At 44.6% G+C, this 22,829-nt stretch overlaps 1 protein-coding gene across 23 annotated transcripts in view; it reads left to right on the top strand.

The window, feature by feature from the left end:
- Positions 1–19,107, top strand: part of MACF1 (microtubule actin crosslinking factor 1) — a 338,748-nt gene extending 319,641 nt beyond the window's left edge. For 8 of the 23 annotated variants that reach the window (XM_077844661.1, XM_077844654.1, XM_077844648.1 and 5 more), the window contains 9 exons: positions 1,411–1,565; positions 2,409–2,483; positions 3,649–3,666; positions 6,548–6,665; positions 7,473–7,541; positions 13,412–13,623; positions 14,123–14,233; positions 16,673–16,802; positions 17,632–19,107. In XM_077844661.1, the coding sequence (XP_077700787.1) occupies positions 1,411–1,565; positions 2,409–2,483; positions 3,649–3,666; positions 6,548–6,665; positions 7,473–7,541; positions 13,412–13,623; positions 14,123–14,233; positions 16,673–16,802; positions 17,632–17,888 (1,145 nt within the window). In that variant the 3' untranslated portion in view covers positions 17,889–19,107. Of the gene's footprint in view, positions 1–1,410; positions 1,566–2,408; positions 2,502–3,648; positions 3,667–6,547; positions 6,666–7,472; positions 7,542–13,411; positions 13,624–14,122; positions 14,234–16,672; positions 16,803–17,631 lie in introns of all 23 variants that reach the window. The other 15 variants (XM_077844666.1, XM_077844665.1, XM_077844663.1 and 12 more) reach the window with 8 other exon arrangements.
- Positions 19,108–22,829: the final 3,722 nt, after the last annotated feature.

Here is a 22,829-nt window from a genome sequence, read left to right as displayed (position 1 = left end):
AGTCTTTCTGAAATCAAAGCAATAGTCTTTTCTTCTTCTTTTTTTTTTTTTTTAGGATTTATTTTTTATTTATTTATGAGAGACATAGAGAGGCAGAGACACAGGCAGAGGGAGAAGCAGGCTCCATGCCAGGAGCCCGATGCGGGACTCGATCCCGGGACTCCAGGATCGCGCCCTGGGCCAAAGGCAGGCGCGAAACCGCTGAGCCACCCAGGGATCCCCCAAAGCAATAGTCTTAAAGGAGAAGTAATGTAATTGCTTATTACTAAAATTGGTCCATCATTTTGATGGAAAGAAGAACCTCATTTTGCTGGGAATTAAGCAAAACAGGTCTTTGGCAAGTAAAACATGTTTGAAGTATAGATTAAGGAACCAAACTTTATGAATGATGAAGTTCTAAGTAAAATGTTTAAAAAAATAAAGTTTTCATAATAGTTTCTGACATCTGTATAGCAGCTTAAAAAATACATGATCTCATTTATTTTTAGCAGGAAAAATAATTGAGGCATAAAGTAGTTAAGTGAATTGCCAGGATCACAAAGCACATCTCACAGCTGTGCTGCTTTACATGAGTGGCCAGGGAAGGCCTGTCTGCAGAGCTGATATTTGAGGGAAGAGTTAGAGGCCAAGGGAATAGCAGGTACAAAGCACTTAGGTGGGCACAGGCTTGGCATGTTCTAGGAATTGAAGATGGTTGGGGCATCATGACCTGGGGGAGTGGTGAGAGGTGAAGTTGGAAGGATCAGCAGCAGCCAGTTCTGGCAGGGCCTGGGAGAGTTAGCATATCTGACCTCTTATTCTAGAGGCAGTGGGACAATAGGAGACCACCAGAGGTTTTCACCTGAGAGATCTGATCTACATTTTAATAAATCATCCAGGCTGCTGTAAATATTCACAATTCCTTTGGGAAGCAGTTTGTTAAGAACCTTTAACCTTAATTGTTAAGGCAATTATCTAAACATAGGGAAAACTGCAACCACTCCACATTGTCACTATTCTGAAATCATCGAAGTATCCAGCGATAGAGTGGATAAGTACATGCTTAGGGTGGATGGTAGGTCTATGGGTAGTTGTAATTTTACATCTTTTGGTATATCTGAAATACTGTTTTATTTATTTATTTATTTGTTTGTTTGCTTGTTTATTTATTTATTTTTAATTGCATGGGGAAGGAGGGAGTCTAAAGCAAAAACACCAAAAAACTTAACAGTGAGTGGTCTTTAGGTACTGTATCTTTGGGTATTAAAAAAAAAAATCTTTATAACATTACGTCTTCTAAACAGGCATGTATTACTTTTCAGAAAAAAAGCAAGATATAGATATTTCTACTTTCAAGAAGTTTTTGTATACCCTCCAACAACCCAAGTAAGCCCTTTAGTTAATGTTCCAAATACAATTACTTTTCTCCAGAATTCCCTACCACCAAGTTGGAGATGACTGCTGTCGCTGACATTTTTGACCGAGATGGAGATGGCTACATTGATTACTATGAATTCGTGGCTGCTCTCCATCCCAACAAGGATGCTTATCGCCCAACAACCGACGCAGATAAAATTGAAGATGAGGTATGGGAAATTACTGTTTTGTTTTGTTTTTTGAAATTACTGTTTTTTGAGCATACTTTTGACTGTAGTGGTTGGGCGTAGTGGCCGTATCAGCACCATGACTTATCTGTTAGAAGAGTATTATCTGGAGTCCCATTTGGGGATCCCTACTTGGAGGATGACACCGCGGAAGATCTCTGACTGTTGAGCTCTCTCTCTCAGTCTAGATGACTTCTTACTCAAATGAGTCACATCTATATGGTTCCTCCAGAGTTCACAAACCACACTCATCCTGGTTCATAGGCACCATGTTACTTAGAAAGGACTCTTCTCTCAATCCTGGGCATCCCACATCAGCATTTAAGGGGTAAAATGTGAAGTACTGCTTGAGTTGGTGTGTGTACCAACCAAGCTTTCTGCCTAGTTAAGGACTTTTTCACACTGGAAATTGCACCCATCACCTTGAAAATAGCAAATTCATTAGTAACACTTGGAGATCCCAGGATCTGTTGATCCTATAAAGGGAGAGATTAGCAGGGTATGTCTTGGGTACGGCCCAGAACACCCCAGACTGACTTCTGGAGACGCAAAGGTTCCTGGGTTGAAATTTATAAGTCTATTCATAATTTGCTTTATTTGATTTTATTTTGATGCATAATAGCACATTTCTCTGAAGGAACTTGGAAGTAAATGTGTAATGTATTAATTTGGAGTAAAGAATAAATGCACATATCAAAAGCCTAATATACTTCAAAGAGATGTAATGAATAGCTTTCTGCTTACATGTAAAAATTTTTGTTTCTCTGAAGAGAAAATCTTGTTTTATCCTTCACACTTTTCTTTTTTGTTGTTTACAACCAATAGGTCACAAGACAAGTGGCTCAGTGCAAATGTGCAAAAAGGTTTCAGGTGGAGCAGATTGGAGAGAATAAATACCGGGTAAGGAAGAGAAAACCGGTCCTTTGTGGTGGTGATGGTGGTGGTTCTTCCTATGTGGCCCTTATAGGTGAAAGCAACCTGATACACAGCAGACCAGATGATCCCACCTTCCCACTACCAGTGCTTGGAGGAGCAGACCAGAGCCAGTGGAACTTAAGATGTAGTCACTGTCTGGCCCTCATGTCTGTAGATTCCAAATGTCAGGTGTCCTGTTAGGCTAAGCTTAGTGCCCTACATAGTTCCATCTGAAAAATAGTGCCATATTTAGCTAGTAGTAGCTTGTCCTTGAGTTCCAATATTGGAGACATATCAAAGTCCTCTCTTTTGCTGACCAAAGTCTTTAGGGAAATGGTGACAACTGTGCCAATTATCTGAAAACGAACCCATACCTCCCAGAGTGCTGGTCATTGTGAGCCTGAGTGGCTCCCAGGGCAGAGAGGGCTGGAGGAACTCTGTCAAGGTCCCAAGGGATACCCTGTCTGCTCTGAGCTGAGCTACAAACAGCCAAGATGCACCAAGGGGACACCAGGCTCAGTAGTCTTCCCTGGAAAGCTATGCTATGGACATAATTCAACCACGAATTATGCTGTGTTTTAGCTTCTTTTAAGACTAAGGTTAAGGCATAGAAGGAATCTGAAACAGCACTTCAAAAAATATTCAGCAGTGTATCTGGATTCTCTAAAGTCCTAAGGAAAACCTAGGATTGGTAAAGAGAGCTCAGATTGTACAAGGAAGTTGTACAAGTTAGAAACAGGAAAATCCAGGTTCCATTAGTACATCAAAATGTCTTCAAAGTACACCAAAACCACCCTGGCCTGCTCATAGCTGGGGAGTGTTGGGTGAGTCTGCCTTGGATCCAGCCCAGGGCATTTAGTTAATAAAACTAAGCAATCTTGTGCTTGCTTGTTGCTTTTTATTTTCTTGTTTGTGTGTGTGTGTTTTTTAAATTGCGAGAGAAATGAATTAACAAAAGCAATCGGTAGAGTGGAAGAGTTAGGTCTTATTAATTTGTAAAACCACACCCCTGTGGCAGGAGCTCTCGAAGAATATGCTTGAAGACTGGTAACGTGATTGCATGATTTTCATTCCTTAGTGTTAATTTGACAAAATGTTCTCTGTTTTTTTTTCTTCCATTTCCTTCGTCCTTTACTCTTTTTGTTTGTAGTTCTTCCTCGGCAATCAGGTACAGTGTGCCTTGCAATATCCTTCTTGGTGGAAATGGTCTGTGTAGCTCATGCTGCCTGTTCTTTGCTGTGGGGAGAGGACACAATCTGAAGCATGCCTGGGTCACATCTGGTTGTCTTACCAAGTGGAGAAACTACTAACAGAGCTAATCTTGTAAAGCTGTCACAGCAGCAGCAGCGGGATAGAAGAGTGTGTATGTGTGTTTTTAAAAAGATGAAATTTTCTATTTGAACTTAGATTGGCTGAAGACAATCTCCCTTTGGGGGACTTTGAACTTAATGGTATCAATCCATCCCACTTCTAAAAAGAACCTGGTCTCTTACTTCTGTGCTAGAAGTCAGAATACCAACAGCACAGTTCTGATTTATACACGAGTCTTTTGACAGTTAACATGAATTCTATAGCATACACGAAATCAAAAAGTCTTGTGGGGTACTTAAGTACTCAATCTGTTCAAATACCTCATGTACTTGTATTTATATCATATTTTATAATTATAAGGTGCCTCAGAACCACAATGTAATAATCATGATTTGGTCATAGCCTGAAGTTTGCTGATTATGTCCAGCCAGCCAAAAATCTAAGGGATCAAATTAGACTTACAAGAAGAGATTGAATGCTTTTGACTCCACTTGGTAATTCTAACCTAATAGATCTTTTTGAGGGCTCTGGGGTCCTGTGTCTTCAAATGGAAGGAAGTTGCATGGGTAAAGTCTGTCTTGGGATGTGAAATCAGAAACATTAACAGTTGATTTGAGGCCCTCAATCAATGTTAAGTTCCAGGCACTGCAATAATCCTTCACTCTAGTAATATTCTGGGCCAGTGGGCAGAACAGAGGATAGAAAAAGACAAAAGACAAGAACAGCCAAACTGGTTTAAAATATCATTGCATCAGTATGCCAAGGCATACCTCAAAGCTGTGCCTGTTTCCTAATAACTGCATGTGGGGCCCAGGGGTCCTCTGAAGTGGCACCTGCATCCTCGTCCGCCACTCCACTGACTGGCAGAGGGCCAGACGAGTTAGTTCCAATGTTGGAACAGAATCATGAAGTCCATTTTGTGCACGAGGCACCTGAGACCTGAAGGCGCCCATGCTGACACTAGCGTCAGAGCCCTGGACACCATAAGGGAATTTCCAGTTAAGGAAACCAAAGTCCCTGGTCCCCCAAGACATTTCTGGGGTCAGTGCCTCACTGATGGCCCACCTCTGTCGGATTTGCACAGTCCCTCTCTAGTATTAGAGCTGCCGTGGCCCCTTCTCCCATTCGTCACTCTGGCTGCTGGCTTGGCTTACACCTCCTTTTCCCTACAGCAGAAACAAGTTAGAATCCTTCAGAAAGAGCCTTAGTAAGAAGTTAAGGAGAAAAAAAGAATGAGTTAAGTGGAGTAATCCTAAAAGCTGACATAAACTACAGGACACAGTAACATAAGGGTAAAGTACTTCTTGGAGTCGTGTCCTGATGCACTGGGGAGGATGTAGAGGCCCTTATTTCCTCCCTCTTCTCACTGATCCAGAGAGAACCCTGGCTAGTGACTCAGGCTGTCACTGTTCTTGGAGGGGCCCTGAGGGGCCAAAGGGGCAGCTTCCTTCCCGGGACAGGACGTTTATTCCCTCACATCTTTGGGCACCCACTCCAGTGCTCTTCATACTACACCATGCTGTTGCTGTGATCACCCTGTATAAAATCTTAACAGCAGTGGGAGATAAGAGATGTAGGACTATTTTCATTTTCTAAGTAAAGGATTGGGGGAGGGGGCTGGTGTTATTTTCAGTTACCTTGCTGCCTATATAAATAGTGCACTTGAGCCAATGCAGGGTAATACAGAGAATTAACCATAGACACACTAATTTTGAGGGAGTTGGTTATGTGTCCTTCTTAAATATCTTTTCTGGCATTTTCAATTTTTGTGCCTTGTTTCAAAGTTATGGTTCTCCTTTATAACTTTAGAAATCTTAATGAACTACTAAGTCCATTTACTCCTCCCCAACTGCAATATTCTCCTTGAATTAAATAATTTTAGGAATGCTACTTTTCCAACCAAATGTTTGATTTTGTATTCTGGGATCTCCACATGATTCCCTTTTGTTGCCTCTTGACCTTATTTTAGGGAGGGTAATTTATGCAATAGGAAACTCCAGATGTGAACAGGGCTGAGAAGTAGGGATGTTAAGGAAAAAGGAAAAAATAAATATCAGAAAGTCATGCTTGTCTTAATATCCCAAAATGATTGTTGAATACTATTTATAATCAGCATTGTAGATTAAATTTTAATTTTTTCAACTAAATTTTAGTCTAAATGCCATAGTCATTTGCTCAGCTGAAGAAACTTTTCTGCTTGGTGACATCACAATTAGAGAATACCAAGGGCTTATTTCTGAAAACCTTGTGTGGAAAATCAAATTTCCTTCTAAGCTTTTAATAATAATGATGCTTGCAAGGGTTTAAGACTTGAAATAGTATTTGCTGTTCTCCATTTACCTTTTGAGCACACTGTATTCAGAAGTTCACATCTACCTTTTATGAAAGCTAATGTAACAATTGTACTACTAGGTTTTAATTTGGGCAGAATATTTAAAAGAATTAAGGTGAGCTAACATTTGTCCTCTGCCCTCCCCACTTTGGTGCAGGGGCAGGGGCGTGACCACCAAAAGTTAATTTTGTCCCAGTGGAAAGACTATTGACACTGGTCTTTACCTCAATATCCCAGCTTTTACATATTTTAAATTCTTTTTTGAAAAAATGTATAAGTTGGGGAGTTAAAATTCTTCCCAAACTGTCAGATGTCATTTGTCTTGTCTGAATACAGTCTGCTCTGGGAAGAAGGCCTTGGCCTGCTTTAAGGCACACTTGCTCATCACTCTCCCTTGGACCCGCAGTTCGGGGACTCCCAGCAGCTGCGGCTGGTCCGCATCCTGCGCAGCACCGTGATGGTCCGAGTTGGTGGAGGATGGATGGCCCTGGATGAATTTTTAGTGAAAAATGACCCCTGCCGAGGTAAGGAACCTTCCTGAGCATGAATTGCGCCCTTGCCACTGACCTTTCATGCTTTCACAAAGTGTCAGTAGTGGCTCCGTTTGGGTTTTATTGTGTTAAGCTGCCTAGATAGTGCTCTGCCAGCACAGATTAGAACTTGGGGGTGCCTGAGTCGACCAGGAAGAGAAAGCAGGAGAGCTTGATGCTGTAGAGGGAGACAGGTTTAGAGGGATATAGTAACAAGAGTTAGGATGTATTGGTGTCTTCAAATGTTTCAGGTTGAAAGGTGTTCAGTTAACAGTAGCCTGGAAAGGAGCCTAATGAAGCCTTTGAGGTTCCTGGTTAGTGTGCTCCAGGAACACAGTGTCCCTCTGCTTGTAACTCCTATGTCAGAAACTCGGGGAGGGTGTTGGGCCCGTCCCATGCAGGGAAGGACGGTGGGGGGGGATCTCCCTTGGCTGGGAGAGGGGATAAAGAATATCTAGCAGTGAGCCCAGACGCTTCTAAGATAGTTGATCACCGAAGCAAGATGGTGCTAAACATAAAAGGGCAGGCATGCCAGCCCAAAGGCAGAAGAAGAGAGGGAATTGAATATGAAGACTGGCAACTACAGCTACAGGTATGTGAGGGCTGCTGCAAGGCAAGGTGGTCAAGTTCTGGTGGCTAAATCCTCTTCGACTGCGTCCTTTCCTTTTTCCTGTTAGCCAAGCTGCATGTGGGTTCATAGGAGGTTCCCCCACTGTCTGCCAGTTTGTCTTTCTTGACCAGTTTCTGCGTTTCCTGCTGTCTGTTTCTTTGTGTTTCTTTCTTTTTTTTTTTTTATTCTAGTTCACCATCCTGGGAGTAAAATAAAGCGCTCTGATTCCAGCTCTTCGATTTCCAGTCAGTCTCCCATAGGTTGGCTTTTAAGCTTTGTCCCCCTTACCCACACCCCAGCCTGTTGAGAATGGCTTTGCTTCTTCACCTGTAGCACCTCTTGGCTCTGTGGGATCTGCTGCCTTTATGAATGCTTTGAAATAGCCAGGCCATAGCTTTTCTATTACAGGTGACAGCATAGAACGCTTCTGTTGGAACCATACTGGTGGAATTCGTCAGAGTTTCTATGTATGTAACAAATACTTAGATAGCTTTTTAGGCATCACAGGCTGTTACAAGCAATTTATGAATAAGAACACATTTACACTTCTGCGAGGTATAGATTCTGGCATTGCCTCCATTTTACAGAATAGGAGATAAAGCATAGAAAAGTTCAACTACCTACCTGAGACAGACAACTCATAAATAGCAGAGATAGGATTCCAATCCAAGACAGTGTGGCTCTAAAGTATGTGCTCCTGATCAAGGTGCCATGTGTCTCCGAGGCTGACATATGTGCCACACCCCTTTCTGTGTGTGGACTGCTGGTTCAGCCACCATAATTAAGTTGGTAAGGCATATTTATAAACCTAGCAGAAATGTTTACAGTACAGTTATATAACTTCTTTGGAAGTGATTTATAGTCCTATTTTGAAGTGTTTAGAGCTAAAGGGTGCGGTTCGCATATGAATTCAGATCTGCTCATGAATAGCTTCTATTTTGAATGTCATTCTGCATTTACTCCAGTACACAAGAGTAATTTTCATTAGTTTATAATAGTAAATTTTAAAAGCACCTGTTCTGATCAAAACTTGAAAGGGTTTAATCAGTTTTAGAAGTTACTGTATTGCAAACTAATTTCCTTGATATAAGTCTTCTTCTACTGTTTTACATCAGAAACAGGAACAATAGATAAGATTTTAACCATAACTCAGTAAAACAACATTATTTCTTTGCAAATTTATTAGTAAGGTTTTATTTTTTTCTGTCCTGTATGATTGGACTAAACAAATAAACAGAAGAGATACTGCATGTGACATTTTGGAATCTGGATGCCTGTTTGCTGCCTGCTGTACTTGCTCTATTTACAGTAACTTTATGCTGATGGCCAAGGGGAACACTGCTTGCTTTGTCCTTATGTTAAAAGCTAAAAACTGGAACCCCCAGAAAGTTTGGGAGGGCCATCTAGTAACCTATTTTCTATGGAACATAGTAGCCTTTCCGGCAGCCCTGGGAGCAAACAAGGTAAGGCTTGCCTCTGTGCCCTCCTAGCACTCAGCAATCCTCTTGATTGCCCTAATGGCAAAGTCCAGTACTTCCCAGCAGTCTTAGATATCATACCTCTACCAGTGACAGGATGAGTATTTCTAATCAAGTAAGTTGTGCTAGGAGTTGAACCTTTAAGGGCTGGGGCAGAGCTAAGAAGTGACTGGGGAGGGCGTGAACATCACAAAAAGAAAGGTTCCCTGAAGCTATCTAGGATTCTGAGACGATTCATGTGGCTTCTAGAAGCACCACTTGGGGTAGATTCTGTATTCGTTTATATTGCATTTCCTTGGCTCTCTGGACCATAGAGAACATAATCAATGACAGTATAATCTGACATGCACAATCATTTGTTGCCTCCTTCCACATGGCTATTTAAAAAGGTGAGAGGTAGCTCAAACTGCACATTGCTCTAGCCACATGCGTAAAGTGAAAATATTCAACTCAGTAGGTTCGTGACACTGCCAAAATTGGAGATTTCAGTTTATGAATCCATCCATGGCAAAGGAGATCATGATGTTTTGGATGTTGATGAAAATAATGCCTAAGGAATAGGTCTACCTTTACCTGAGCGTAGTTTTTGAGCGTTAGACAAATTAGTTTTCCCAAATAAGTGAAGATCTAGAAAACTTCCATTTATGAAGATTTGAAAGACTATCTGGCTGAGAACTGATTCTTTTTCTTTTTTCTTATGGTAAAATACACATAAAAGTTACCATCTTAACCATTTTGAAGTGTTCAGTTAAGTGGTTGTGCTACCATCACACATCCACGGAGCTCTTTTCATCTTGTAAAATAGAAACTCTGTGCCCATTAAACAGTGGCTTAGAACTCAGTTGTAACTAGGTGTCCTGTTCCAGCCAACATCACTGTGGCCAACCTGAGTCCCTTAGAAAATGGTGGCCTCTGGTGTTGAAAAACTGAAATGGTTGCCTTCAGAGCCTGGCCTCTAAGATGTGATCCTCAAAAAATCATGGCCAAATGCTTTTGAAAGACACTGGGTTAAGGTTTCTTTACTGTAGGATGTCCCAGAGCTTACAAAATGCTGATTGCATCGGGGCTCTCCCAAAAGGGGAAAGTGTTTCTACAAAAAGAACTCTTTATGTAGGAACCCCCTCAGAAACCTTAGTTTGGGAAACTGCTATAAAAAGTGGAAAACGATGGCAGGATTTGGGGCCATTCAGAGTTCTCAGGTTTTTATTTAGAAATTCCATTTTGGGGGATCCCTGGGTGGCTCAGCGGTTTGGCACCTGCCTTCGGCCCAGGGCATGATCCTGGAGTCCCAGGATCAAGTCCCACATCGGGCTCCCTGCATGGAGCCTGCTTTTCCCTTTGCCTGTGTCTCTGCCTCTCTATGTCTCTCATGAATGAATAAATAAAATCTTTTAAAAAAAATTCCATTTTTGGGGATGGGATGAGAAATGAGACCAGTTAGAAGCCTGTTACAGCCATCCAGGGTGGAGGAGATGCTCCATGAATCACATAAGGGTAAGGGGGTACAGGAGGTGTAGAAATACACTGAGGGTTCGAGAAGCTTTAGAAGATACAATCGGTAGAAAAAACTCTAACTCTAGAACTCCTGTTATCGGGAGGAAGGGACCTGTGTTGATTTCCCAGTTTCTGGCTCTGATCATGTCTAATCAGTTGTTGGTTATAAGATTCTGACATGTAGGCACGGGTCTACAGGGGGGATACATTTGGAATCAGGCATGACTGTATGACAGCAATGAAGTCAGATGGGTGAACTTATCACCACATGGTTCAAAGTCTAAAAGAACAGGACTGCAGACAGAGGAACATCAATGTCTAAGAATGGGCAGGAAGGAGGAGAAGCAGGAAACCAGGTGTCCTGGGAGTCCAGGGAAGAGAGTGTTTCAAGAAGAGAACAGTTATGCCCCCATGTGCAAATTACAGCAGCAGAGAGGTATATTTACTTGTCAAATCACTAGATTTTTACCTGTACATATAAGTATGTGCACACATACTCTTAATAATACAGAGAGCATTAGCAAAAGTGAAGTAAATTCAGTATACTACGTTATTTTGGACACTGTTCATTGGTATAAAATTTGGGGGATCAGTTGATAAATATCAGACATCTTGTGTGCATCCTTTTTTCCCAGAAAATCCACTTACAGAAATTTATTTTAAGGAAATCATCGCTGATATGCATAAAAACCTTTTTTTTTTTTTTTTAAGATTTATTTATTTATTTATTTATGATAGACACAGAGAGAGAGAGATTGAGAGGCAGAGACACAGGAGGAGGGAGAAGCAGGCTCCATGCCAGGAGCCCGATGTGGGACTCGATCCCAGGACTCCAGGATTGCACCCTGGGCCAAAGGCAGGTGCTAAACCGCTGAGCCACCCAGGGATCCCCTGCATAAAAACCTTTTACAAGTAGTTTGTCACAGCATCGTATGTCCCTTAGGTTGTCAGATTAAGGAATTTTTACTCTTTGTACTTTTCCATATATTTCAACCTTTGTACAGTTCAAAGTTACCAGTAAGAACTTGCCAGAGTGATTTAGGTAGTGTAGTGGGGATGGGAGCCTGAGTAGGGTGGGGAATGGGCAGAGAACTGGTGGTGTAGGTGAGACTAAGAAGAGCTGGGGCTGGGATAGAGAGCCCAGGTGGGAGCTGTCACTTCCAGTCCCAGCCCGTCCTTGGTTCTCCTCGACCTCAACCTCCGCCTCTGTGAGTGCTTTAGTTCCTTTGTCTGTGACTGACAGGTGCCCTACTGCACGTGATCACACTATAAATGGTGCAGTACATGGGGAATGTGATGTCAGTATGTCATTTTAAATGCCGTGGCCCTCATCTGAGATGGCATTTCAGAGTCTTCCTCTTGTATCACTCTGTTGTTGTTTGGGAGAGTTGGTGCAGCGGTAAACTGTTAAATGTTTACTAGGTTTAAACCACATGTCTGAAGTTTTGTATGGCTCAGGGTCACAGGCAGTTCTCAGCTGAGCCATGATTTCCATTCATCACTGTTAACTTAGCGCTTTTCCTGTGTGCCCACTGTTAGCCTGGACACGTTAGCAAACACAACACGTAAGTCCTGAATCCAGTTACTAGTGACGGAAAGTATTACTGAAAGTACCTGTGTTAGGGCTGAAGGAAATTCTCTTGGAGTATCATTAGTGTAGACACAGAAGAAAGCACTGACGTCCAGAAACTGGATGAGTAGAGAATCCAGGGCCAAGGAATGAGCCTTGAGGGGTGCACTCTGTTGGGGCCTGAGGAGGAAGGAAACAGCTTAGCGTTCACAGACTATATCATTTGGGATCAGCCTGAGGAAACTGAGGCCCGGAGCGGGAAGACCTGGTTGGTAGCTGAGCCTGGATTGTCACTCAGGTTGTGATATCCACATCAGCCCTTTTAACCTGATCCTTGGGTATGTTATGTCAGCATAGTATACTGAGAAGAATTTGATTTAGGAATTTGGAACAACACTGCGTGGACGGACACCTGTGCAACCTGATTTAAAATCTGAGTCTACCAAGAGTACTCAGCTAGCTCCCTTGAGGACATGCAGGGTTGGGCAGAAGCGGGGGTAGGCACAGAAACCCCAGACCTGCTGAAGTCGTGGTTCTTCGCCAGAGCAAGAAAAATCTTACATAGAAAAGGATGACAAACATTTTGTATATAATGATTCCCTTTTCCCAAGTTTCACCAGCAATCCTGCATGTTCAGGTCTATCTAGCATGGTCTAAAAAGTAAACAATGTAGGATGGATGAGGAGGTAGGAACTTATTGCAGAAGAACACCTTTTGGTGAGAGGTAATCTAAGGACATATTCCAGAGGAATGGTTTCTTTTAAATTTGTAGTGTCTTTCACATATAACATTTATGCTGGCCATCCTTAGAATCTTCTGACCAAATCCAGATTTTAAGTTCTGGTCTCCCAGCTCCAGAAAGCCATGGGACAACACCTATTGCCTTCAGAGCAGTTTCCAGATTGCTTCCACCCCAACATTCCTCCCACTTTCCATTGTCCCTTCAGCGTCTTGTTGCTTTCAGTTTTTGACTTAACCGTTTCTCACTGGCAAGGTTTGTGCATGGTCTTGATCTTTCTCTCTCTCCTCCCACATGTTTACTTCTCAATGATTTTATTCTGATCTTTTGACTATACTGAGCTCCTGGACCCCTTCCCTTAGGATTATTGTGAACTGAACTCAAATAGAAAGAAGAGTCTGGATAATGTTGATTTTGGTGATCTGTTTTTCTCCACTAATTAGTTACCATGTATCCTGCAAAACCTGAGCAAAAAGTACACATGTACTATGAGAGAGAAAAGAGGGGTTTTGATTTACGGTGAGAAGTTTGTGCACTGCTGCATCGGCTTTCTGTGACTGGTTACGGTGTGCTTACCCCAGTGGATGGTGGGAGGGCATTCTGTATATAAAGTTCTTTATCATGGCAAACCAAGGGGCCGATGAGTTCCTTGTCAGCCATGGGTAAGAGTCATGACAGACTGACATCATGAATTTACCTCGACTTCAATAGAATCCACAGATGGCACTAAACCTATCCAGCTGTTATCATGGGGTCAAGCAGCTGTGTGACCATCGAAGATACGCTTTTTTTTTTTTTTTTTTTTTAAGATTAACTGACATTGCATGTTGTGTGTTTGTTCTTGTTTAGCACGAGGTAGAACCAATATCGAACTTAGAGAGAAATTCATCCTACCTGAGGGAGCATCCCAGGGAATGACTCCTTTCCGATCGCGGGGTCGAAGGTCCAAACCATCTTCCCGGGCTGCTTCCCCTACCCGCTCCAGCTCCAGTGCTAGTCAGAGCAACCACAGCTGTACGTCCATGCCGTCGTCTCCAGCCACCCCAGCCAGTGGAACCAAGGTACGCACCGACCTCTCTTCGTGGCCTTCTTCCTGTATTTTCAGATGGTTGTTGTTGAGCATAGCCTCTGAACACCTCCAGCGAGGAGAGGAACGTGAGGACCTACAGACCAAGCTTTACTTAGACCAGCCTTTCTAGGCCCCATTAGAAAACAGGACCTTTAAGACATTTATTAAAATATGAACTCAGGTCGTTAAGTCAGAAACCCTTTTTTTCCACTATTTCACATCCAGAGTTACTAATTTTGGAAATCCAGGCGTTATCTGTGCAGCTGAAGCTAACGGATACACTTTGTTGGTTTTGATGAGTTACTTATGAGGAATGCTGTTGCCTTTCTGCCTGGTCCCTTGTATCCTGTTGAACTGATGCACGTTTTGTTTTGTTTTCTGTTTCTTTAAAATTCAGTGTCTTCTATTTATTTTTTCGTGTTCCCAGTTTGCTTCCTTTCTGTTCCATTTTCAATTGTTCCCATCCTTCCCTTTGGATTTCCGTTTCGCAGACTCCACTTCAGTCCTCTCGCTGTTATGACAAACCCTGGTTGGTAAACAGTAAAGCGGGCACCCCTGTCAGGGACAGCCATTATCCTGACTTCCAGCTGCCCAGCCCCGAGGTAGAGTATGGTTTTGCTGACTAAGGGCACAGTCAAGACGAGGCCCTCGCTAATGCCTGGACCTTGATCAGCTACTCTTCCTGACACGAGTCCATGCTCTTTTTCCATCTCTGATGCTTGCTCTCACAGCTGATTCGTCTAGCCAAGTGTTTTTCAGGGGTTTCTAACTCGGGCTCACCAAAATTGGAGATGAATAAGAGATGCCTAAAACCGGATTGTTTAACAACTTGCTGACAGTCTTTAAAACGATATGTTTTCCAGGGTGATAAACAGTGGTCATTCCTGGTGATCTGTTGTTTATGGATATTACTAAAATTCAGGCCTCTTGGAGTCTCCAAACATGAGATACACAGACGAGTTATGAACACTTGAAATTCAACTGTGGTGCATGTTCAGCAGTGTTCTATCTTTGCTTAGAACAGAAGAGTGGCTGGCGTCCCCTGCCCTGAGCCACATCCCCAGGGTGGTTGGTATCGCCAGATTGGTCTGAGGCATGGGTGCTGCCTACTTCAGCCAAGCCCAGTATCAGTGGACACTGCTCTGAGGCTCCGATTTTAACTTCTGAATTTCTTGGCCTAGTCACTCAGGTGTCTGAAGCCTTGATCCAGATACACTCCCTGGCAGTTAAGCATGTTGGAGTGCAGCCATTAAGATGCCCATAACATTTTTGGAAGAGCAGCATTTCAGACACAAAACATGGGCCAGTGGCTTGTCTGAAAATATGCATTCTAGCTCCAGCTGGGACATACTGATTCTTGTGCCTCAAAAGATAGCATTGCCTTCAATCATGCAAAGCTTCAGCCCGAGAAATCGGGAAATGTAGGAAGCCAATGCGTGTGACTGGGCTGCTGCTTTGGGATTCATCCGCTCCAAGCTAAACCTCCAGTTCAGAAATCTGTCTGGTTTAGAACATGATCTGGGGACCCACTTCCACCAAAACCCCAAGATTCAACCTGCTTATCTTGCTCTTCTTCTTCTTTAATGGCTCCAGTTTCATGAAAGTCTCAAAAGTTCCAAAATTTTAAATGCTTTAATTATGAAGTACAAAACACCCACAGGATTCTAATAGACCAGCCTTTTTGTTTTGTTCATTTCGAGGTTTCATCTTTCCTTACCTGTGGGTGTTGCACAGGCTGCGCCCTGACATGGACTCCCGGCCCAGAGTCTCGGGGCTGTGGTCCTCCCGGTGGCAGCACTCACAAGCGGTAGCTTCTGAAACTGGTGCTCTTCCTCCGGTGTGGGCCAGGAGGCTTTGTGCGTGAATGTTAATCACTTTCTGCCGCTTCTGCTTTTCCTTTCTAAATTAAAGAAGTACAGGAAACACAGTGAAATAGGTTGCTTTACTCTTTGCATTTGTATGAACATCTTAAAGGTCCTGGAAAACAGTTTACACAGTTGATATCAAAAAAAGATTAGAACAGCATCTTGGGATATGGGTATTTAGAACAGACTTAAAATATTCTTTCTCCAAATTAAGTCTGCTACTATTTAAAAATAAAATACACTCAAAAGGGAAATGTTGCTCCTCCCGGTAGCAGTAATAACATGTATCTCCTTCCATTCGGAAATAATTTTTCCATTAGGAAGTGCTTCTACACAGGATTTATTCATTCAGCCCCTCCTCTGTGCCAGACACTCCCTTAGGTGCTGAGGATGGGACAGCGAACAAAACAAAGTCCCTGTTCTTACAGAGCTTACACTTGAGCAGGCAAGACCTCAGAACGAGGGTAGCTGGCCTCTGTCGGGTGCTGACACTCGCTGTGCCAAAACCTGAAGCAGGGGAGAAGATGAGGTAGTACTTGAGTACTAAGGCAGGACCTCTCTGATAGGCCACTCCAGCGACGTGGCCTGAAGGAAAGAAGGGAGTGGGCTGTGCAGATAAGATACAGGATGGGGGGAACAGGGAGGAGGCGGCCAGGATTCCCGGTGGGCTGAACAGAGGGAGTGTGGTTATCTGCATTTTTTCCAGGGAGGAAAACAGACAGAAAAATCTTGGCTTGACTGAAGTTCCTACATGCATCTCGTAAGAGAGGTTGGAGTGATCTTTGCATCTCCATACTAAATATTTAGGGCTAGAAACCCATCTTTCAAATTTTTAACCTCATCACTTTGACACTTGGAATTATTTGGATTTTTTTTTCCATTTCTTGTAGATTTGTCAGTAACATAGAATTTGTCAGTAAATTTCTAGTTAGAAGTTTAGAAGACATTGTGAAATTTTAAATTGGAACATAAGCCTCTTAAGGGGTAAAATTATTAAAATACGTGACCTAGGACACTTTCAAAATACATCTTTGTTTTCCTGGACTTTTAATTTGCTTTTCAATCGATTAGATATAAGGAGGCTTAAGTAGACCTTTTAAAATTGAATTTCAAAAATTATACCTAGTAAATATGACCTTTTTAAACTTTTTTTTTTTTTTTTTTTTTTTTTTTAAGGTTATTCCATCAACAGGCAGCAAATTGAAACGACCAACACCAACTTTTCACTCTAGTCGAACATCCCTTGCTGGTGATACTAGCAATAGCTCTTCCCCAGCCTCCACAGGTGCCAAAACGAATCGGGCAGGTAAGTACCTGCCCCCGTCGCATGTGCATGCGCGTTGGGGTGAAGAGGAGGGGGCTTGGCCAGGCTGAGAATTGGGAAACTACAGCCTCTGGGCAATACTTCCCTGCTCTTCACAGAGCAAATAATGAGAGCAGCACATAGGTGTGATGTCCAGAGAGGCCCGTAGACTTTCTGCTGTTCTTTCTTTCCCTCCTGCTGCTATAGCTACTAACTGCAGCCATGACTTCTAAGAGTAGATACTTCCACGGCGAAAGCCAGGCCCCCTGTTCTTGATCAGAAATGATCACATTTGAGAGAATGTAAAAGGGAGGAGTGGCTTCCTGAAGTGGGCCTTCCTCAATGTTGGGACTGGCAGTTTGCTAGTAATTTTTGCAACACACTCTATTTATCATAGCTGCTGGCAAGCTGAGAAAGTCAGGGGAAGATCACATCTGTTCACCCGTTGATGTTCCTCATGGGAGCCTAGGAATTGGCCTCCTTTCTGGCACTCTTTTTGCCTGTCCTCGACCCCTACTCCCTCTAGCAGGCTCTCTCTGTGCCCAGGTGACTGAGCAGCCCTGCTTGGCACCATTCTGTGGGCACAAGAGGTCACTGAGCTGCTGAGCGAAGTTTCTAATCCTCGGGAGGCAAGCTTCTCACAGAGGCAGGAAAGGTTTCAAGCCACTGCTGTGTAGATGAGATACAAGTGGTCCAGAAAGGCTCTGATTTGCCCAGGGTCACACAGCATATCGGGTGGTATTAGAATCAGAGCCCTGACCTCTGGTCACTTGTTCTTGCTGCCCCGCCATGTTGTCTCTATTAAGTCTGCTGCTTTATTCTCGAATTCCAGACCCTAAAAAGTCAGCCAGTCGCCCTGGGAGTCGGGCCGGTAGTCGGGCCGGGAGTCGGGCCAGTAGCCGGCGAGGAAGCGATGCCTCTGACTTTGACCTTTTAGAGACACAGTCTGCTTGTTCAGACACTTCGGAGAGCAGTGCCGCAGGGGGCCAGGGCAACTCCAGGAGAGGGCTAAACAAGCCTTCCAAAATCCCGACCATGTCTAAGAAGACCACCACTGCCTCCCCCAGGACTCCGGGTCCCAAGCGATAACACTGTACAAGCACCCCCAAGCCTCTATCCACTTTGAAGCCTGCTCCGTACATTGGGTGTATATTTATTCTGAACAGGAGAAGTTATATTGTTAAAAGTGTAAAAGAATAATTGTGTTATGAAGCTGCCTTATTTTTTTTTTTCTTTTTGTAAGTTACTATTTTCATGTGAATATTTATGTAGATAAAATTTGCCTCCTGGTAACCCTGTAATGGATGGGGCCCAGAAATGAAATATTTGAAAAAAACAAAAACAAAAAAAAAAAAACAAGTGAGAAGGTCAAGATGAGAATGTGTATTAAAAAAAAAAAAGCCTCTAAATAGGGTTTCTGCGCGGTGCAGGGTTGTAAACCTGCTTTATCTTTTAGGATTATTCCTAAATGCATCTTCTTTATAAACTCGACTTGCTGTCTCAGCAAGATAAATTATATTAAAAAAAATAATAAGAATCCTGCAGTGTTTAAGGAACTCTTTTTTTGTAAATCACAGACACCTCAACTAGCAAGAACTGAGGGGAGGGCACTTCTAATTGCTTTTTCCAATGTTTTTAATGCTGTGTGATTTTAGCTGAAGAGAGGGAACCTCCTCTAGGTAATGTTTGCACATGATCAGCAAAAGGAGTTCATTGCAATACTTTAAATACTGTCTCAGTACTGGGTGTTTAAAGGACAAATAGCTGCTAGAATTCAGGGGTAAATGACTGTTGAGAAGACTTCAGAACATTGGGGTTTTTAAGAGTCCTGGTTTGTAACTTCCTATCCAGCCCTGCCACCAATAACTCCTGTGCTCACCAGGACCCAGGCCCTTGGCAAGGGGAGACTCCTTGGTGGCACTGTGAATTACAGATTTGTTTATCTGCATTTTTGCTATTTATTTAAATGGTCGATCAACTTCCCACAAACTGAGGAATGAATTCCACAAGCCTATTCTGAAAATATGGACATAAACACTTGCTCGTCCTTTAAAGGAGTTCACCAGCACACCTGTTAACAAGTCCCGTTTGCTTCCGTCTTTTTTTGTGAGTAATAAAGTCAACTGACCAAGTGACCATGAAGAGGGGCTATCTGGGGCTCCTGTTTTTTAGCTGCTGTTCTTCAGCTCCGACCATGTTGCTGTGTGATTATCTCAATTGGTTTTAATTGAGGCAGAAACTGAAGCTCTACCAATGAACTGTTTAAAAAAAGACACACTTTTGTATTAAAATTGCTTGCAGTAACAAATTCGTATTTCCTGATTTTCTTCTCAACTATTACCTTATATATAACATATTACCCTGGGTATGATTGTGTTTTGGGTACTTAAATGCATTATTCAAATCAAAATATCTTGGTGGATAAATTATGGAGCTCACTAGTAGATTTTTTTTTTCTCGTTTCATCCTTTTTAATTTTAACAAAGCAACAAAAATAATCAGGCTATTGTTAATGTAAATCTGTAGGGTATCTGCTTCACTTAGGTGATTACACAAATAGCAATATATAAGATTTCTGTACTAGAAACCACAAAGATCCCAGGTTTCAGAGAATGGGGCCAATTTCCCACAGTAGGCTGGTTAAATGACAGAATTTCAAAAGTGAAAGCAAAAGTTGGTCATCAAATCTGGCTCTTCTTTGCAGATGGAGACACAGCAATGGGAAAGTGGGAGAGAGGGTTATTTGCCTGAGATCACAGAATTAATAAATGGCAAAAATGGACCTTAAAGCAAATCACTGATTCCCTATTGAAGTCTGGCATTTCTGTTTCCTCCAGACCCTAGTCGGCTTTATAGTAATTAGAACATCCAAATACTAAGTAACTCTAACAGCAGGAATTAGGCTAGGAGTAACAAGAGAACCTGAGGTGTAGGTAAGAGGGGTTCAAACTCTGGCCACCTGTGTTTCTGATCATTAGGCCATACTCCTCAGCTCATCAGGATTGAGTGAGATGGATACATGTTTGCCAAAGCTATTGGAACCTGACTATCCAGATTAAAAGAAATGCAGCTTGATGTACTGACTCTGAAGAAAGTGCTTACTCTAGTCCTCCTGGGATTAGATAACTTCAAACTGCCAGAACTGTGCAGGATAGTGTTTTCACCCAAATTTGCTTCTCTAGGCTTCCTGGCAGCAGAAGCATACTTCAAACTGCTTGACCTCCTCCATCCTTTCAGATTCTGGACTGTGATCACTTTTTTTTAAACCAAGTAATTCAGGTTTTCCATTTGCAACAAAGCTCAGCTAGTGGAATCTTCACAAAGTTTATTTTCCATTCAACAAATTACCTACATGTAAGGCCATATAGAGAATATAGGGATGACAGAAAAAAAAAGCTTAAAATTACACTTCTGGGATACTAGTGCTAAACGTGTGATACTAATTTGGTGTTTGCTGGGTAGAGATGCATGAGTCCCTGGGGTTTTGAATGATACAGTAACAACAGCTAACATTTACTGACTGCTTGCCATAGGCCAGTGACTGCTAAATGCTCTCTATCCAGCCCCACCATCGTGACCCCATTCACAGATGAGAAACAGTCTGAGAGGTTCAGAAACAGCCCAAAGTCACACCACGACGGGCGCAGCTGGGGAAAGCCCTTGTTTGATACTACATTCTCCAAGAAACCACCTCAGTTCCTGAAGATTCCACTCATGTCCCCACCCCCATATCCCAGCTCCTTGTTCTCTGCCCTTCCAGGCAGTTTGCAGGCCTGGGGTCTTGGAACACAGCCTTGGTTCCGCCTTCTGTAGAGACTATGTTCACCTGGCTATTACCCTTATTTGGGGGTGTTGATCCACTGGGGGACAGGGACTGGTCAGCTTCATCTCTGGTGGAGCATGAAGAAGCAGCCCATGGTGGTTGCTATTGAACTGAGTTGTGGAGTAACACCCTTCGGAATGGCTCAAACCTGATGTTTAGGTTTATGGGAATGTGAGGCCCATTATTATTTTTAAAAAGTTTTATGTATTTATTCATGAGAGAGAGAAGCAGAGACCTAGGCGGAGGGAGAAGCAGGCTCCCTGCAGGGAGCCCTTTACAGAACTCCATCCCAGGACCCCGGGGGATCACGACCTGAGCCAAAGGCAGATGCTCAACCACTGAGCCACCCAGGTGCCCCAAGATCCATTATTTAAAGAATACCACTGTCTCCGCTAACCCTATATTGAAATAAATGATTTCTGTTCTAAGTATGAGCCCTGCACTGGGCTGCTGACAGTCTAGCTGGGAGCCCAGTGTTGCACCATACACAACCGGAGGGTTACAGGCTAGACCTGAGGCCCCCGATGATGTGGTGTGGACTCCACGGGGAGCGCCGAGGGATGCCCAGAGGACAGTGAAGAGGACCTGAGATTGAGACCCTGAACGAGCCTGACACGGGGATGCCCCCTTGACTCTGCCCCTGCCTCTGTCCGCAGTCACCAAGCCCTGGGGATGCAGCCTCCTCAACCGCTTTCTCCTCTGCCCTCCACCCTGTCACCAAAACGGATCATTGTCCCCCCCCCTCCCCTGCCCCATTGTACCTGCCTCCGCTGTGGGCGCTGGCTCTAATCTTGTCCCTCCAATCCACACTCGCCCCTGCAGCAGACTCTGCCTTGGGCACTTTCGGTGGCTAAGCTGCAACATCCTTAAGAGGCTTGTAAGCAGCGTGGGAATGCGCCCGTTGGATAAAAGGCAGACTGAGCCCGAGCCTAAGGCACCAACAAATGATTGTTTATGTACAGTAGCCTTTAGCTTCCACGCCCACTGTGGGGCTTGAACTCAGAGTCCCATGCTCCACTGAGCGAGCCAGCCAAGCAGCCCAGTTTCAGTATTTTTTAAAAGTTCGAAGCGATCATGGGGAAATCTTAATTTTTGGTGGACTTCTTAATGTATTTTGAAGTTTAATACTGAATCCACACTGGGGCCCCATAACCCTCTGTCGTCCAGGGCCCTCCTCTAGTCTCCCTGCGAGGCCCTTGGACCCATCCTTGGCCAGCCCCTCGGCCTCAGCCTCAGCCTCAGCCTCGCCGTTTGCTGGCTCTCTGGGCTCCACTGAACAGCTCACCTGCGAGCGCCCACCTGCCCAAGCCCAGCTCCGCTGTCGTGTGACAGGGAGAGTCCCTTAACCTCTGCGTGCCTCAGCGTCCTCGTCTGTTAAAAAGGGGGTGAAATGGCATCAAGGCGGTGTGCGCTAGCATTAAAGAAGCGAGGCAGAGCACTGCCGGCACATGCCAAGTGCCAAGTGGTGCCTGCACTATGCTCCCCGGAGTCGCTGTTCCCTCTGCCTGGAGCACTCTTCTCCCCCTGCCTGCCCTTTGCTGTCACCCCGGGCCCAGTCCTTCAGCCTTCCCAGCGCAGTCGAGGGGTCACTTCCTCCCACGTGAGTTAGCGCAGCGAGGGAGCGCCCCGGAAGAGCAGAGCGTGCAGAGGGGGCTGAGGCGACGGGGGCTTCCGTGCAGAGCTGCTCTCGCGGGCCGCCAGGGCCCTGACCACGGGGCGAGCAAAGCCCGTCCCAGGCGCTCTGCAGGGCGCGTCTCCCACGCCCGCTGGATCGGCCCTGGGGCCCGCAGGGCGCGGGCACAGCGCGGGGTGTGGGGCGCCCGCCTGGGGCACCGGCCGCGAGCACGGGGAGCCAGGAGGGGGCGCGCGGGGAGCAGAGGCTGAGCAGGGGTCGCGCAAGGAGAAGCGCCCACCGCGCGTGCAAGGCGACGGCGGGGAGGGCCCGGGTGCCAGCGAGGAGGTGCGGAGGCGGCCGCGGGCAGAGGAAGCGCCGCACCTCCGGGCGCGGCGGGCACCTGCGGGGCCCTGTACCTCCGCACCCGCCCGAGGCGTTTCGGGTCCCCAGCGACGGTCTGCGCACCGGGCGGGGCTGCGGGTCCCTGCGCGGGCGGGGCGGGGCGGGGCGGGGCGGAGACTCCGGGTCCCCGGGGGTCCCGGGCCGGGACCTCGCGCTCGCCCGACGGCGCCACCAGCGGCCGGAGAGGAGC

Source organism: Canis aureus, chromosome 13, assembly GCF_053574225.1.
Source record: "Canis aureus isolate CA01 chromosome 13, VMU_Caureus_v.1.0, whole genome shotgun sequence".
NCBI lineage: Eukaryota > Metazoa > Chordata > Mammalia > Carnivora > Canidae > Canis > Canis aureus.
Note: the sequence above shows the minus strand (reverse complement) of the source record. Positions and strands in the feature narration are given on the sequence as shown.